Below are 18,279 nucleotides of genomic sequence, written 5' to 3'. Positions count from 1 at the left end.
GGCCCAGATGAAACAGTAAGTAATAACTCGGGTTATCGATAGGAAAGTAGATTCTAATAGCATAGAGGGTAGGTACTGCCCAGCTCTTGTTTAAAGCTTATTGTAAATATAAAGGTTGTGTGTATCTTTTATCTGGGAACTAAATGGTCAAAGGCAGGGTAGAAACCTGGGGTTGGGATTAAATTATACAACAGAAGGCGGTCTGCTAACATGTCTATTTAGCAAAACTCAGTCGTAGGTTCTGGGCTAAGACCCGTGGAGAGCTAATTAAACTCTGCTTACATCTTTCAACTGCCTTTCTGGTTCAAAGTTCCAAAGTCTACCCCATTCCTCAAAAACAAAACAAAACAACACACAAAACAGTCACCCACCCACCCACCCACCCATCAACCAACCACAACAGCAACAGCATCAGGCCTGGCACAGCTATAGCCTACTCCCTGTTATGAGCTTCTCTATTAGTTGCTTTCCTAATGCCATGATAAAACACTGCGGAGACCAAGGCAACTTCGAGAAGAAAGAGTTTTGTTGGGCTTACGGTTTCAGAGGGGTAAGAGTCCACCATCATCACAGCAGGGAAGTCTGGTGACAGGTGTGGTGAGAGCAGCAGCAGAGAGCGTACATTCCCCCCCCACCTCCCATCCCTCTCCCTCTCCCACTCTCCTTCCACCCTCCCCTCTACCTCAACCAGGAAGCAGAGAGCAAACAGGAAATGGCAGAGGTATTTTGAACTCTCAAAGTCTCCCCGCAGTGACCACAAAGTTCCTCCATAGACCTCATCTCCTAATCTTCCCAAACTAGACCACCGACTGGGAGCCAAGTATAGTTTCAAACACCCGGAACAGATAGGGAACATCTCAATCCAACACCATAACCGTGTAATTGTGGTCAGCAACGAATCCCAATGGCAATAGCCTCCGTTGTTTTGGGGCTGTCCAAGTTTGTTTATTCTATAACACGAGCGAAAGTTACATGCGGAGGAAAGGGTTTATTTCATCTTACAGGGTCATCATCCAACACGGAGGGAAGTCAGGACTGGAATGCAAGGCAGGAACCTGGAGGCAGGCACACGCCACTGGGGAAATACTGCTTACTGGCTTGTTTTCCACGGCTTGCTCATCCTGCTTTGTATATAAGCCAGGACCCCCTGCCCAGAGGTGGCATCACCCACAGTGGGCTGAACCTCCCTATATCAGTCATATAATAAACATGCCCTGGCAACATTGCCTCTAGGCCCTTCTGTTAGAGGCATTTTCTCAGTAGAAGTTTCCTCTTCTCAGACGACAATTGGTTTTATATCAAGTTGACAAAAAATTAACCATCCACAGGCTTGACCAATAACTCATGGGGGTGGGGATATCACACTCCCGGCAGTAAGATTATTTCATAACTCGTGGCTTTTGAGAGAAGCATTATCCATGTAAGGAACCTTTATTCAAACTCCTTTAAAAAAGAACAAAGCCACAAGGCCTTTCATACCTTGTCCCTTACCCTCTCCTCTTTCCCATCCCCCTGCCCCATCCCTACTTAAGCCTTTCCACCCCCTCTGCCTTAAGATACCTTCTCCCTTGTCTCATTGGTCCTTTCTACTTTGCTCATCTTTGCAGGAAGTCCAAAGTCAATCCTCCGACTTAAACATTTGAAGTTAGAATCCATCTATGAGGGAGAGAACATGTTGTATTTGCCTTTCTTTTTTTCTTTTTCTTTTTTTTCTTTTTTTCAGAGCTGGGGACCGAACCCAGGGCCTTGCGCTTGCTAGGCAAGCGCTCTACCACTGAGCTAAATCCCCAACCCCATGTATTTGCCTTTCTTGACATGGTTTACCTCATATTTTTCCAGTTTCATCCATTTTGCTTTGCATTTCATAATTTAATTTTTTTACAGCCAAGAAACATTCCAGTATGGACCACATTTTCACCACCCACTCATCAATCAATGGACATCTAGGCAAATTGCATTTTCTTGCTATTGTGAATAAAGCAGCAATGAACAGGGTATCTCTTTAGTAGGACAGAGCTCTTTGGGTGAATGTCCAGAGTGCATGGAGGGGGAGCATATAGTCATTCTATTTTTAGTCTTTTGAGAAACTTCTGTCCTGATTTGCACGGTCAACCTGAAGTCAACCCATCTTTCCGAGCCTCAGCCTGCCCTGAGAGCAGTTATGAATTACTGTGAATTACTTCTCTGTTAGGGAACTGCCTATGGAGACCTCATGTATCCAAAGGGAGGGCATCCTCTTCTCTACATACAGCTGACAGCCTCTAGACTTGGTTAGTAAACTTGGAGTGAGCATTTTGCCTGTGATCGTTGGCCATTGTGTGTACCTCTGTGGCATCAGAGGTCTTCTTGGGTAAAGAAAATCCTACAGATTTAGATCTTATAGGCTACCACAGGATATTGGACATTCACAGAGAAGCTCAACATGGTAATTAACGATCTCATTGCTTTAGACTTGCCAGCACAGGCATGAGTAAAGAAACCTTCTTTATATTAGAGCGCATTTTTACGTTGGTACTCCAACGGAGGCTACAGTTTTAAGTAAGGATCATTTCAGGGGCTTACATACCGAGGAGCTCATAAGAACTCTTCCTAAGAACTGACCAGGGAAGGACTTCTAATAGAAGCCATCATTGGGAAGAAGTCAAGAAAACAGACGGAGAAATATAATGATATGACCCTTTCCCTGGTTCCTTTATCTCATGTGTGAGAAATGAGTGTCTGGTGTGGGGTCAGGCCCTGTTGTGAATGTGGGTTATTGTTATTGTAATGGATGCTGACTGTGTGTGTCAACTTGAAGTCTGAGGGGAAGTAATGAGAACATGTAAATATTCATACAATAGACATATTATAAAACTATGCATGTACAACACACCACATATGAAGGTGATACATACGTGTATACAATAATATACACACATTAAGATGATTGCACATACATATGTGTATTTATACAACATATATACCAGGACAACATGCATATACAATATACATACATACACACATATGATCAAGTGAGAAGATAAAGGACAAATCCACGGAGCCATGAGGGCGCTAGTGTGTGGGCAATGCACATTTCTATAAGAAGGTGGCACTTGTGGTGAGACCTGAAGTGGGGGATAAGGTGGGAGGCTACAGGTGACACTTCAGAGACCTATGTGTGGTCACAGTGACGAAAAGTCTCTGGAAAATCATAGATGCTGGTTTCGCCAGTGTGGTACAGGAAAGGAGGGTGCAGGTAAAGAGTGGGGTTCAGAGCACCTTGTCTCAGAGCCTCTGCTGAGTCGGCCCATGGGAAACTGAGGAAGGCTTCGGGTGCAGGATGCTGAACTGACTCTTCTGCTGCTCTTTTAATTCAGGTTCCTGGGTGACTCTTACGGCCACTGCGGGACTCAGCTCAGTGGCTGAACACGAAGACGCACTCCTCAGACATTTGTTCCAAGGTTACCAGAAATGGGTTCGCCCTGTGTTGAATTCCAGTGACATTATAAAAGTGTATTTTGGCTTAAAAATATCCCAGCTTGTGGATGTGGTGAGTAGTCCTCAGCCCTGCATTCCCTGTCATCGACAATGACATTTTATAAATAGACTGTGTTGAACGGAAATCTGCCCCAAGGAGCCAGGGACATGTTCGGAGGAAGGAACGGGATGTCATCCTATGCTGTCATTTTAGGACTCTTGGGCAGGGGGTGGAGAGGGGAGTTAGAGCAGACTGGACCCTGGTAGAACGCTGGGGAGAAGGGAGGTGCAGGGTGACAGGTGAGATCCCAGCTTCTTGCTGCCTATGCGCTGGGCTGTCAGGGTTTCTGTACCTCTAGGCCAGTGGCTCCCAATGCTGCACACCCTTTATAATAGAGTTCCTCATGTGGTAGTGATCCCTAACAATAAAATTATTTTCATTGCTCCTTCATAACTGTAATTTTGCTACTGTTAGGAATAGTAATGCAAACATCTGTGTTTCCTGCCGGCCTTATCTGGCCCCTGTGAAACAGGGGTTTGTCCCCCAAGGGGGTCGCGACCCACAGGTTGAGAACCACCAGACCTAGCAGAAGCGTAGGTGATGGCAGTGCCCCGTTAGGGCCACGTGCTCGCTAGGGGTCTCCGGACTTTTCCTGAACTCACCTACACGTTTGTCTCTCTGCTCACTTTTCCCTTAGGCTTCAGTGTCTGCTGTGTTTCTGTTTGGAGGAACCTATAGGCTTAAATTGCTCAAATGTAGGAATTCATTCTACTGTGGTCCCGAAGCCATAGAATACTTCTCCCACGTGGCTCAAGCCTCTGTCCCGCCTCTCTGCTCTCGAGGCTGTCTAAATAACCCAGGATTCTTTCTGGAAAATTATACATGGTTTGTCTTAAATCCAGCTTCAGTTTCCTGCTTTGTACCATTGTCTGAGTTGGTCAGTTGCTGAAAGTTTCCTCATAGTGAATTACTGCTTGATCTGATATGCAGAGTGCTTTAAGGTCACATACCGTTGACTTGTTCTTAAGTTTGGAATCTTTGAATCTTTTGGGTTTTGTATGCCACCAAAAATAAGACTCGGGATTCTTCCTAATAAAAATCCAATCAATCAATCAATCAATCAATCAATAAGATGGAAACCCTTCACTTTCACCCCCTTTTTTTTGTCTATTTTTTTTTTTTTTTTGGAGCTGGGGACCGAACCCAGGGCCTTGTGCTTGCTAGGCAAGCGCTCTACCACAGAGCCAAATCCCCAACCCCACTTTCACCCCTTTTAAACTGCCAACTATTAAAATGTTTTTATTAGTTTTTTGAGAGCTTCAAACAAGTTACTTTGATACTCCTCCCATCCATCCTCAGATTCGCCTCCCTCCCTGTTCACCCAACGCTAAACCCTCAAAAACGAACACCCCAACGCCAGTTTCTGATGCCTAAATATTCTTGGACATGTGCATCATGGGTGGTTTAACCAGAGGTACCCTCTCGGAGAAAACTGTCCCCCTCATCTCCCACAAGCTAACAATGGGCAATAGTTCCACAGCTAGGAGTGGAATTTCCTGCCCGTGTCCACCTCGACACTGGGGTTTGGTGTGCTTTGGGCTTCCACAGGTTCTATGCACGCCTTTGCAACTGCTTTCAAGGAATTTGTGCAGCTACCCTGGTGCTGCACACCAGGAGACTCTGTTTAACGTTGGGCCTTTTTAACTGTCTCTTTCTTAGGATGAAAAGAATCAGCTGATGACGACGAATGTGTGGCTGAAGCAGGTAAGGACCAGTCCCAGGCTGTGTCTGCTAGCCAGCCCAGACGCTGACAGTGCTCTCTATTTACACACCTTGCCATCTGGAAGTACTCCAGAAAGCATGCGGAATCCTTAGGGGAAGATTTAGGAATGCAAGGGAAGGGTCTGTTTTAGCTTCAGCGGTGAGCACGGAGAGTAGCCCTGTTACTGTGTGGGCATGCATCTTCCTGTGGTACTGTTTCTCAGGGGTGGGACAGCATGGGGCGGGGGTGACACTGGGCAGGTGACGACTGATAAAGATTCGACACTATGAGAGTCTGCTAAGTGACAGGTATTGTGCAAGATATTGGTAGAATGGGGGGGGGTGGGGACAGCCCTGTCTTTAAGGAGACAGCAGAGGGCTAGTTGCTGTAAAGTGATGAGCATCATTAACAGGTTTGTATAAAGCCTGTGGTTACATGACAGTAGCATGGAGATGGGGAGTCAGGGGATGCTCAAAAGAAGAGCAGATATCTAACATGGGTGTCAACGTCAAACGCAAGCCCCACAGACCAGGTAGGAGTAGGTTTTGTGAATCTCATGGGCGGTCTTCCCAACAATTCCCAAGACTTCACAAAGCTCTCACACCTAAGCAAACCAGTGGAAACTCTGTCCAAACATCCTTTGCTTCCCATACTAGCCTCCCAGCCTAGGTCTCCTCCCAGCCATTGACCTTTTCAAAGCCTAGCTGTCCCACGTACAGGCTCCCTCTAGCTGGACCTATTTTTATCCTATTGATTTTTATTTTGTAGACTCGTGTGTCTTTCTTCTTTGAACTCTCAGCGAGTAATCAAATCCCCGGGGACCATAAATATCTTATCAACAGACTTGCTGAAACCACACGAGGAAGGACACTGTCATGACCCCTCAGATTCCGCACCACCATATTCAAGGTCCAAATGCATTTCCATCCATTCGCCTGACTTCACTGTTTCCCAGCACCTTCCCGCACAGCACACTGCTCCACCACGGTCTCCCTAACCTGCCCCGCCAGCCACGCCCTGACTCCCCATCCGTCCCGTCTCAGCTGCAAGCATCTTCTCCTCGGGATGCCTATACCATCTCTTTCCTGGCGCCGTCTGCAGCTTGCGTGAGTTAGTCTCTGGCGGGGAGTTCATAGTGCTGGGGACCACCACTGCGCTCAGTACCCTTTAACGTGGCACATTCTGTGACACAATGACATCCCCAAGCTAAGTCCCCGCAGCTGCTTCTTTTTACATCTCTGCCCCGTTATTGATCTTGCTGCTGGAGGGCAGAAAGTAAGAGCAATTACTCTGACTTGGAAATACTCCCCCGGGGCTCGCCTCAGTTCTCTTTGCACAGCGTTTCTGAAATCGTTTCATCCTTTACCCCTTTTTGTTCAAGAAGATTTAGGGGGTTCTTAGACAAACCCACACTAGCAAGCATCTGTTGGGATTCACGACCTGAAGAGGTCAGTGGCGAGGCTTTACTTACGTACAGCTTCCTCAGGACACAAGCAACACCATCAGGCGTTGCTCTTGGCTTTGAGGCAAGGCAGCTCAGTGGTCTCCAACTTATGACCCTTCTGTTCCCCACGTGTTGGGATTACAGGCTTGGAGCACCAGCCCAGTACGATTTATTTCATTTTGAGTCTGATAGTTTTTCCCCTTTGTCTCTAAACATTTTTCTCTGAAGATATTGTTTACCATCCATCTTGTGGTTTGGTCTGGTCTGTTCCTCGTCATTGGGACAAAAGTCTGTCCCCATGGTGCTCTCTCTCTCTCTCTCTCTCTCTCTCTCTCTCTCTCTCTGTGTGTGTGTGTGTGTGTGCGCGTGTGTGTGTGTGTGAGAGAGAGACAGAGAGAGAGACAGAGATAGAGAGACAGAGACAGAGAGAGACAGAGAGACAGAGACAGACAGGGAGAGAGACAGGGAGAGAGGAGAGAGGTGATAAGTGTTAATAAAACCCTCTTCTGAAGAACAAGTGCATTTTGTATTTGATAAAATGCTTATTGAGTCGTGGCAAACAAAGGTAGAACACACTTAAATCAACAGACTGCTGAAATGGCTGAGCTCCCCCGAATCGTACTGCTTAAAACAGTGGTCGAATTATCAAATTTTACCAGCTAGTTTATAAGTTAAAGTTTGACATATAGTTCATGGTATAAAAAGAGGGTCGCTTGGCATGCTTTAAAACTAGACTTTAATTCTGCGAGCCTCTCCGTAAAGTTTTGTTTGTAGAATTTTTCACATGATACATTCTTTCCCTTCCTTTACCTTAAGTTGTAAGCACAGCTGTTTTCCATTGTAGAGACACCCACGCCTCTCTTTACTTTTGAGTCAGTAAAGTAGTCTAAAATATTGTTACTTTGAAAGACTTTGGTTTCTGAAGTTGTCAGAGGCATTGCAAGTTCAGCAGGAACCACGCAAGTTTAGTGAATGTGACTAAGAGCAGAGCGGGGGCAGCATTTCTTATTGCTGTTGTTGTTACTTTGGTTTTGTTTTTCAAACCAAAGTACCGTGTTTCTTTCGGTAGCCCTTGCTGTCCTGGAACTCGCTCTGTAGACCAGGTTGGCTTCAACTCACAGAGATCTGCTTGCCTCTGTCTTCTGAGTGCTGGGACTAAAAGCTTGCACCACCACTAGCTGGGCTACCAAAGGCTTTTTTTTTTTTTTTTTTTTTTTTTTTAAAACCACCACCACCACACACACACACACACACACACACACACACACACACACACACACACACACACATACACACACTCACACACACAAGTAAACATAAAAATCTTTTTAAAAAAAGAAAGTCATGTTGCTTTAGGCAGGAACTGGTTTCCAATAATATTGGTGTATTAAAAATTTGACCACAGAAAATCTTTTAGATACATTTGCATTCAAATCCCTTTCAACATTATTTAAACCTAGACAAAAACTATCTTTTTTTTTTTTTAGATAAAATACTTCATAGCTTTCTGATGGAACACATAAAACACAGCTAAAATTCTTTTGCTGCCGAATTCCTGTTCTGCCTATAGGGTTGAGCACATTCAGCAGAATTTCAGGTGGGAAGAAAACCACTGCTCATGGAGACCCACGGATAAAGCAATCCTCAATTCTCCCGCTCTTCCCACTGGCACCTTATGAAAGTGCATTCGCGAGCAGTCCCAAATACCTTGCAAAAGACTTAAATCTGAATTATTTTCTGATGGGATGTAACAGATTAAGGTCACCTGTTCACATGGCTAAACATTAAGAGCATCATCAAGTCTTAATCACGCAGCAGCAACCTTCGGCTTTAGAAAACAGAGCCCCCACCCCCATCCCTAGTTCTAGATTTAACTCTTAGATGCCTGCATGTGAGTGAAGCCGGCTTTTTTTTTTTTTTTTTTTTTTATTAACTTGAGTATTTCTTATGTACATTTGGCAAACATCCCTTCCCTCCCCCCCTTCCTTATGGGTGTTCCCCCCACCCTCCCCCCATTGCCGCCCTCCCCCGACAGTCTAGTTCACTGGGGGTTCAGTCTTAGCAGGACCCAGGGCTTCTCCTTCCACTGGTGCTCTTACTAGGATATTCATTGCTACCTATGAGGTCAGAGTCCAGGGTCAGTCCATGTATAGTCTTTAGGTAGTGGCTTAGTCCCTGGAAGCTCTGGTTGCTTGGCATTGTTGTACATATGGAGTCTCAAGCCCCTTCAAGCTCTTCCAGTTCATTCTCTGATTCCTTCAACGGGGGTCCCGTTCTCAGTTCAGTGGTTTGCTGCTGGCATTCGCCTCTGTATTTGCTGTATTCTGGCTGTGTCTCTCAGGATCGATCTACATCCGGCTCCTGTCGGTCTGCACTTCTTTGCTTCATCCATCTTGTCTAATTGGGTGGCTCTATATGTATGGGCCACATGTGGGGCAGGCTCTGAATGGGTGTTCCTTCAGTCTCTGTTTTAATCTTTTGCCTCTCTTCCCTGCCAAGGGTATTCTTGTTCCCCTTTTAAAGAAGGAGTGAAGCCTTCACATTTTGATCATCCGTCTTGAGTTTCATTTGTTCTAGGCCACTAGGGTAATTCAAGCATTTGGGCTAATAGCCACTTATCAGTGAGTGCATACCATGTATGTCTTTCTGTGATTGGGTTAGCTCACTCAGAATGATATTTTCCAGTTCCAACCATTTGCCTATTTAATTTCATAAAGTCGTTGTTTTTGATAGCTGAGTAATATTCCATTGTGTAGATGTACCACATTTTCTGTATCCATTCCTCTGTTGAAGGGCATCTGGGTTCTTTCCAGCTTCTGGCTATTATAAATAAGGCTGCGATGAACATAGTGGAGCACGTGTCTTTTTTATATGTTGGGGCATCTTTTGGGTATATGCCCAAGAGAGGTATAGCTGGATCCTCAGGCAGTTCAATGTCCAATTTTCTGAGAAACCTCCAGACTGATTTCCAGAATGGTTGTACCAGTCTGCAACCCCACCAACAATGGAGGAGTGTTCCTCTTTCTCCGCATCCTCGCCAGCATTTGCTGTCACCTGAGTTTTTGATCTTAGCCATTCTCACTGGTGTGAGGTGAAATCTCAGGGTTGTTTTGATTTGCATTTCCCTGATGACTAAAGATGTTGAACATTTCTTTAGGTGTTTCTCAGCCATTCGGCATTCCTCAGCTGTGAATTCTTTGTTTAGCTCTGAACCCCATTTTTAATAGGGTTATTTGTCTCCCCTGTGGTCTAACTTTTTTGAGTTCTTTGTATATTTTGGATATAAGGCCTCTATTCTGTTGTAGGATTGGTAAAGATCTTTTCCCAATCTGTTGGTTGCCGTTTTGTCCTGACCACAGTGTCCTTTGCCTTACAGAAGCTTTGTAGTTTTATGAGATCCCATTTGTCGATTCTTGATCTTAGAGCATAAGCCATTGGTGTTTTGTTCAGGAAATTTTTCCAGTGCCCATGTGTTCCAGATGCTTCCCTAGTTTTTCTTCTATTAGTTTGAGTGTGTCTGGTTTGATGTGGAGGTCCTTGATCCACTTGGACTTAAGCTTTGTACAGGGTGATAAGCATGGATGGATCTGCATTCTTCTACATGTTGACCTCCAGTTGAACCAGCACCATTTGCTGAAAATGCTATCTTTTTTCCATTGGATGGATTTGGCTCCTTTGTCAAAAATCAAGTGACCATAGGTGTGTGGGTTCATTTCTGGGTCTTCAATTCTATTCCATTGGTCTATCTGTCTGTCTCTGTACCAATACCATGCAGTTTTTATCACAATTGCTCTGTAGGACAGCTGGAGATCAGGGATGGTGATTCACACAAATGTTCTTTTATTGTTGAGCATAGTTTTAGCTATCCTGGGTTTTTTGTTATTCCAGATGAATTTGCAAATTGTTCTGTCTAACTCTTTGAAGAATTGATTGGTATTTTGATGGGGATTGCATTGAATCTGTAGATCGCTTTTGGCAGAATGGCCATTTTACTATATTAATCCTGCCAATCCATGAGCATGGGAGATCTTTCCATCTTCTGAGGTCTTCTTCAATTTCTTTCTTCAGAGTCTTGAAGTTCTTGTTGTACAAATTTTTTACTTGCTTGGTTAAAGTCACACCGAGGTATTTTTTATATTATTTGGGTCTATTATGAAGGGTGTCGTTTCCCTAATTTCTTTCTCGGCTTGTTTCTCTTTTTGTAGAGGAAGGCTACTGATTTATTTGAGTTAATTTTATACCCAGCCACTTTGCTGAAGTTGTTTATCAGCTTTAGTAGTTCTCTGGTGGAACTTTTGGGATCACTTTAAATATACTATCATATCATCTGCAAATAGTGATATTTTGACTTCTTCTTTCCGATCTGTATCCCTTGACCTCCTTTTTGTTGTCTGATTGCTCTGGCTAGAACTTCAAGAACTATATTGAATAAGTAGGGAGAGTGGGCAGCCTTGTCTAGTCCCTGATTTTAGTGGGATTGCTTCAAGTTTCTCTCCATTTAGTTTAATGTTAGCCACTGGTTTGCTGTATATGGCTTTTACTATGTTTAGGTATGGGCCTTGGATTCCTATTCTTTCCAGGACTTTTATCATGAAGGGTGTTGAATTTTGTCAAATGCTTTTCAGCATCTAATGAAATTATCATGTGGTTTTGTTCTTTCAGTTTGTTTATATAATGGATCACGTTGATGGTTTTCCCGATATTAAACCATCCCTGCATGCCTGGGATGAAACCTACTTGATCATGGTGGATGATTGTTTTGATGTGCTCTTGGATTCGGTTTGCCAGAATTTTGTTGAGTATTTTTTGCGCCGATGTTCATAAGGGAAATTGGTCTGAAGTTCTCTTTCTTTGTTGGGTCTTTGTGTGGTTTAGGTATAAGAGTAATTGTGGCTTCATAGAAGGAGTTCGGTAGTGCTCCATCTGTTTCAATTTTGTGGAATAGTTTGGATAATATTGGTATGAGGTCTTCTATGAAGGTCTGATAGAATTCTGCACTAAACCCATCTGGACCTGGAAGCCGGGCTTTTAAAGAGACCTTGAATAACTGTTTTAAAAGAAATACCCAATTTAATAAAGATGGGGAAAAAAAGGAAACTTTTTTTTTTCTGAGGAAAGAAAGATCTTCAAGCATCTAAAGTTAAAAAAAATAAAAAAAACCAAAAAACAAAAAAAAATTTCATAAGTCGTAGAGGCACATGAGGGACAGGGAAGTCTTAGCAGGTGGTGCCACACTGACTAAGTGACCGCCTGCAGGCAGAGCCAGGCAGGGCGGGGAATTTTATTGGGGACAGACTTCTCAATGGCAAATGAGGGGAAAGTAAAGGGAAGCAAACAAAACATGCTACTGTGTGTGAACACTTCTGAGAGTTGGACCCTCTGATGATTCCAAGAGTCTCTCAGAGGCAAGGAGGGAGTGTGTGCGCTCTTACAAATGGGGGTAAGGAAACAGGGAGAAGCCTGAGAGCACTGAGAAAAATCTCACACATGCTGTCTCTGGCTTTTAAGTCTTCTAAGGAGGCTTTCTCACAGTTATACAGTATTTTTAACTGTTTTAGATTATAAATTCCCAAACGCGTGTCTCCTTAAGGTAGAGAGATGTCACATTTGCTGAGATCCTACTATTTATCAAGTTTATTTTATTTTTTAAAAATTTTATTTTTATTCTTTGAAGACTTCATATAGGAGGAGCCTTATGTCTTGGTCATATCTACTATTCACGTCCTACTTCAACTCTGTCTGGCCTCCCCAACACACTTCATGTCTTCTTTAGTATATATATATATATATATATATATATATTATACTATAATTTAATATAATATAATATATAATATAATATATAATATATTAATATATAATAATACATAATAAATAATATATATTCCCACTGAATCCAATTACTGCTGCCCATATGTGCACTGGCATTGGGCATAAGCAATGCACCATGGCCACATACTGCAGAGAAAAGACCCCCCCAGCCAGGAGTGGTGCCTCAGTAGCTCCTCCCCCACCCATTCTAGAATAGTAACAAATCAGTATTTATTTAAGCAACACAATGCCAGCTCTAACTAGACATGTGTCCCTTGTGCCCCAAACAAATCCATGTAAGCCGATTTGCCAAAAATAACAGGAACTAATACAAAAGGCAGCTTGAGGGACAGTTTTTCTACATCAAACTGAGCCATCATCTCTCTGACTACATTAAATCCAAAGCGAAACATAGATTTGTTCTTTGAGAAGTTCATACTTGTGGACAGTGTTATTTATATTCATTTCCCAGTTCCCCACCCTTTCCAGGCTCCACTCATTATATATAATACATATCTCCCTCTTGTTTTCTATAACCCTGAGTTTGGTTAGCAGTACCTATATACCTATATTAAAGGCATGGGTGTGGGACATCCACTGGAGCAAGGAACTGTACTCCTAAAGAAAACAGATTCTCTGTCCCTTAGCAGCCATCACTGTTAATAGCTACTCAGGTGGGTCAGATGGGGTGGGAGCTTGGCTGTCCCTTCTCCTTCTCTACTGGAACAGCACCTGGCTTCCTCTTGTGCACATTTTGTGCAGATAACCACAGCTACAATGAGTTCAGGAAAGCATCGCCGGTCATGTCCAGAAGACACTGTTGACCTTGACCTCTGGCTCTTATATTTTTCCTGTCCCCTCTTCTGTGATGGTCCCTGACCCATGGGTGGGGTGGCAGGGTTTGGGGAGATTGATATAGATATTCTATCTATTACTGATCAGTCCTAGTTCTGAACACTTTGAACAGTTATGGGTCCACGAATTGACCACAGTTGAGACCTCACAAAGATATGGGTATAAAATAAATATTTAGAAAGGGATTTGCACCTTTTAAGGCATCATACATATTTCAGTATTTTACCATTCAATTAAGCCACCCATCTGCCAATTCCTGATTTTTTAATGACCTAGATGGCATCATTGTTCTCCAGGAAGCCTCACCCTGTGTGGACCCTTCTAGTGCTTGAAGAAAAAAACCGGAACATATGGAGGCCCAGAATATTAGGGACATAATTTAAAATGCTAATTAGGAGTTTACAAAGTCAATTTAGATAAATTATAAAAGTTAAGTCTCTGTCCATTTGCTCTGTATAAAAGTGACAGTGCCATGGGGGATGGTCAGCAGAACTGAACATTTCACAGTAACAGGTCGAGATCATATGTTCCTATTGTCAAGGGACAGAAATCTCAATAGACAGTCCTCCTGGAATGAACCGAATGAGATGGCCATTCCTTTTTAGAAAGGGTCTCATTGTATAAAGCAGGTTTGAGTTTAAGGTCCTCTTAGGCTTACCTTCCCAAGTACTGGGACTAGAGACACGCACCTTCCCACATAACTGTGGCCTTTCTTGTTTGTTTCTTAAGAGAAAAGACGAAAAAAACAAGCATGAATCAACGCCCTCTGTGATTAGGCTCTTCACTGACTCATACATGGGCCTGTAGAAGTTCAGGATGGCTTACACTGTATTCAGAAGCTGCAGGGAATCCTAGATAGTTCTAATCTGGGTGAAAATCCCTTTTGTAACAAAATGATGGGCTGGTAAATTGAAGGAATTGGGAGATCTTCACTTCCACAGTACTGAATTTTCAGAATAAAGTTGCTGCATACCCGTTTCATGCAGGAATGGACAGACCAAAAATTACGCTGGAATCCGGAAGAATATGGTGGAATTAATTCGATAAAGGTTCCATCGGAATCCCTCTGGCTGCCTGACATAGTTCTCTTTGAAAAGTAAGTATCTTAGAGGAATACTGCATTGGTCAGATGCCGAAAGTCTGCTTTGGGCAGAAAAATTAACTATGTTTCTTCATAACATGGTTTCTTTGTAAAGCAAGACTTGACATTCTGGTAGGAAAGGAAAGCCATGTAGATTGCCTCCTGTGAGTGTCCAACCAGCCACTAACCGGTGACTACTTTCATGGCAGTGCTGACGGACGTTTTGAGGGCTCCCTCATGACCAAGGCCATTGTGAAGTCCAGTGGAACCGTCAGCTGGACTCCTCCCGCCAGCTACAAGAGTTCCTGCACCATGGATGTCACATTTTTCCCGTTCGACAGGCAGAACTGCTCGATGAAGTTTGGATCCTGGACTTACGACGGTACCATGGTTGACCTCATTCTAATCAATGAAAACGTTGACCGGAAAGACTTTTTTGATAACGGAGAGTGGGAGATACTCAACGCAAAAGGGATGAAGGGCAACAGAAGAGAAGGCTTTTACTCCTATCCGTTTGTTACCTACTCTTTTGTCCTGAGACGCTTGCCCTTGTTTTACACGCTCTTTTTGATAATCCCCTGCCTGGGGTTGTCTTTTCTCACGGTCCTGGTGTTCTACCTACCCTCGGACGAAGGGGAAAAACTCTCATTATCCACCTCCGTTTTGGTCTCTTTGACAGTGTTTCTTTTAGTGATTGAAGAAATAATCCCGTCCTCTTCGAAGGTCATCCCCCTCATTGGCGAGTACCTCCTCTTCATTATGATTTTTGTCACGCTGTCTATTATCGTCACGGTTTTTGTAATTAATGTCCACCACAGATCTTCCTCAACGTACCATCCCATGGCCCCCTGGGTGAAGAGGCTATTTCTGCAAAGGCTCCCGAGATGGCTGTGCATGAAGGACCCCATGGACCGCTTCTCTTTCCCGGATGGAAAGGAGAGTGATACAGCCGTGAGGAGGAAAGTCTCAGGCAAAAGGAAACAGACTCCCGCTAGTGATGGAGAAAGAGTTCTGGTCGCTTTCCTGGAGAAGGCCTCCGAGTCCATCAGATACATTTCCAGGCATGTGAAGAAGGAACACTTCATCAGCCAGGTGAGTGTGCCGGGAGGTGATAGGGTCGTGTAACCGAGGCGTGCACAGGAAAGCCATGGTGATGTGCGTTACCGCAGAATGTGGTCCTTGTGAACAACCTCTCCTCCCTCCGTCAGCATCCCGCTCCTTCCTCGTCTCTCAAGATCTGGAGTGGTTTCCATTGAGTGTATTTCCTTTCTTATGGTTATACATTGAAACTTTCTGTGAAACTGCTGTAAGTGTCAGACTATGGTGCAGAAACTGGACTCTGTCCCTTGAAAAGTGAACTTCCGTTCTTTTGCAGATTTCCCCAGCTCACGACTTGATACTTCCTGGACCTGCTGCTGCAGGCTGGTACCCATTCTCCTGCAGTGTTTCTGCCTAACTAAAGAATCCACAGACCCCTGTCATTCCTTCTCTTCCCCAGTGCTGTCCGGATCTGTAGGAGCCACACCCACTTGTGGAGTAGGAGGGAAATCCTATGACTTAATTACAAATGCTTTAAAGACATCAGTTTGTTGAGAGGCGGCCAATAACGCTGGACCGTAAAAAAAAAAGTAAAAAAAAAAAAGACATCAGTTTGTGATTGGTTTTATAGGTGTGCAAGGAAGCATTGTATAAAAATAAAATCAGGTTTTTTTTTATTTGTGTTTGACCAGCATATCTCCAGGTATCCAAATAATCCTGGAGTTTCTGTTTTACATCTTCACTGTTGAGAAATGTTCCTAAACATGCACCTTGCAAGCTATTTTCTTGGGGTGCGATGGATAACCTCACCAGATAGACTCCAAGCTGGCGCCATCAGTGATGTGTAGATACATTTTGAAACTGAAGTGTCCTGAATCAAATATTGCTCTATTCCCAACCCTTACTGAGTTCAGAAAGGGCTGCTCAGGCTCTTGAATGAACGAAGACTTTTTCTCCTTTGCAGGTAGTGCAAGACTGGAAATTTGTGGCTCAAGTTCTGGACCGCATCTTCCTGTGGCTCTTTCTGATAGCTTCGGTGTTGGGTTCCATTCTGATTTTTATTCCAGCCTTGAAGATGTGGATACATCGTTTCCACTAGGAGCCACTCCCCGGACCCATTTAGAAGATACATAGAGACAATCCTACCTTAGGACTGACAGCGGCTGGCATGCTCACAGGAAGCAGAGCCATGCAATCGTAGTGGTGCCCTTGTCTTGTCCTGGGAGCCTTCTCTGATTGCAGGGCACTGAGAGAATGTGGGTTTGAGCTAGTGAGATGGTGGCTGCCATTAGAGGTGTAGTTGGGCAATTCGGAGAAGTCTCCATGTTATATTGTTATGTGGGAGTTCCTGAACTCCTCCCTCTGCTCATCCCTGAACGCACTGGGGCTATGTGGTATTTCTCTAGCAGTGTGGGTGAACGCATTTTGACAACAGTTTCAGGAGTTACGCAGGTACAACTCTCGACACACAGGTCAAATTTGCCACTTGTCAACGAATGTCCCACAAATAGGGTCATTGAAGATGACCTTTGAATGGCTATGACAGTTCTCTAAGGCAGGTGTCACTGGAAGTTTGCTCACTGCCCTGCGAACTTTTCGAACGCAGGTAGGAACTCGGGTGATTTCCAGCTTGCTGTAAGGTTCCATCAAAATAACTTACCCCAGAAAAACAGCCATTAGCTCCTAGAACTGCATTTATTCACACACGTCTCTTTTTTTTCTCTTAGGGAATTAAAAGTGTTGAATATTCTTTGATTGTGGTTTTGGAAGGTATCTTAGCCAGTGTTCTATTACTCTGAAGAGATACCATGACCATGGCAAAAAGATCAGAGGTTTAGTCCACTTTCATTACAGTGGGAAGCATGGCGCCACTCGGCAGATACGGTGCTGGGAAGAGGTAGCCTAGACGTGTACATCTGGATCTGCAGGCAGCAGGAAGAGGGAGACTGGCCTGGGCTTTTGAAACCCCAAAGCACATCCCCAGTGACACACTTCATCCAGCAAAACTACACCTCGAGGTCCTTCTCAAGTAGTGCCAAGCCCTGATGACTAAGTACTAAGATACAGGAACCTAGGGGGGCCATCCCTATTCAGGCCACTTCAGATAGAACTGGTTTTCACAGAGTCATCTGCCTTTGCCTTCCTCTCCCTGTGTCTCCCTCCTTCCCACATCCCCACCTCATGCTCCTCCAGGACCGTCAGGGAGTGTCTATCGGATTGACTTTGCTGCCGTTGCTACTGAGTCTTTCCTGGGTTTTGTTAAAGGAGTTTGTTCCTCCACATCGGTGAAGCCCTGCACACTCTGTTTTATTTCAGACATGGTTCTTCTAAGCAGTTTATCCCTGAGATTTTAAAAACCCTAGTCTAAGGTTGTATTTTTAGGTGATTATCACTGCATACATACAGTAAGTATTTTTTTTCTTCCAAAACCACTTAAGCTTTTATCATCTTCAGTCTTAGAAATGTCACACCGTGTCTGAGCAGAGAATGATATCCATCCATCTTTATTTCTGTTATCTCTCCACCCTCCCCTTCCCCTCTCCTTTCTTTCCTTCTCCTGCTCTCTGCACTCGATGACTAATGTCTTCAAACTCTGCAGAGCTTTCCTATTTCTTTTACCATTTCTGTTCTCCATTTTCTCTCTTTGCCTCTTAAAGTTTCTGTTAAAACTTCTTGTCATCGCTGGGCCCGTTCTCCATGTTTATTAACTAACTGGTTGACTCCTCTTCTTTCACACTTTTAAATTCTTTAATGATATTTTCTTAATTCTTTGACAATTCTGAACAACATATTTTGATCCTATTTATCCCGAATGCGTCCCCTGTAACTTC

The 18,279-nt window shown here is 43.9% G+C and overlaps 1 protein-coding gene across 2 annotated transcripts in view; it reads left to right on the top strand.

The window, feature by feature from the left end:
• Positions 1-17,623, top strand: part of Chrnb3 (cholinergic receptor nicotinic beta 3 subunit) — a 29,775-nt gene extending 12,152 nt beyond the window's left edge. Inside the window, exons 2-6 of one of the 2 annotated variants that reach the window (XM_032918917.1) lie at positions 3,357-3,529; positions 5,177-5,221; positions 14,316-14,425; positions 14,620-15,502; positions 16,413-17,623. In XM_032918917.1, coding sequence (XP_032774808.1) covers positions 3,357-3,529; positions 5,177-5,221; positions 14,316-14,425; positions 14,620-15,502; positions 16,413-16,547 — 1,346 coding nt within the window. In that variant the 3' untranslated portion in view covers positions 16,548-17,623. The remainder of the gene's footprint in view (positions 1-3,356; positions 3,530-5,176; positions 5,222-14,315; positions 14,426-14,619; positions 15,503-16,412) is intronic. The other variant, XM_032918918.1, reaches the window with a different exon arrangement.
• The last annotated feature ends 656 nt before the right edge of the window (positions 17,624-18,279 follow it).

This window comes from Rattus rattus, chromosome 13 (genome assembly GCF_011064425.1).
Source record: "Rattus rattus isolate New Zealand chromosome 13, Rrattus_CSIRO_v1, whole genome shotgun sequence".
In the NCBI taxonomy this organism is placed as follows: Eukaryota; Metazoa; Chordata; class Mammalia; order Rodentia; family Muridae; genus Rattus; species Rattus rattus.
The sequence above is the reverse complement of the archived record's forward strand: the minus strand, read 5'-3'. Positions and strand labels throughout refer to the sequence as shown.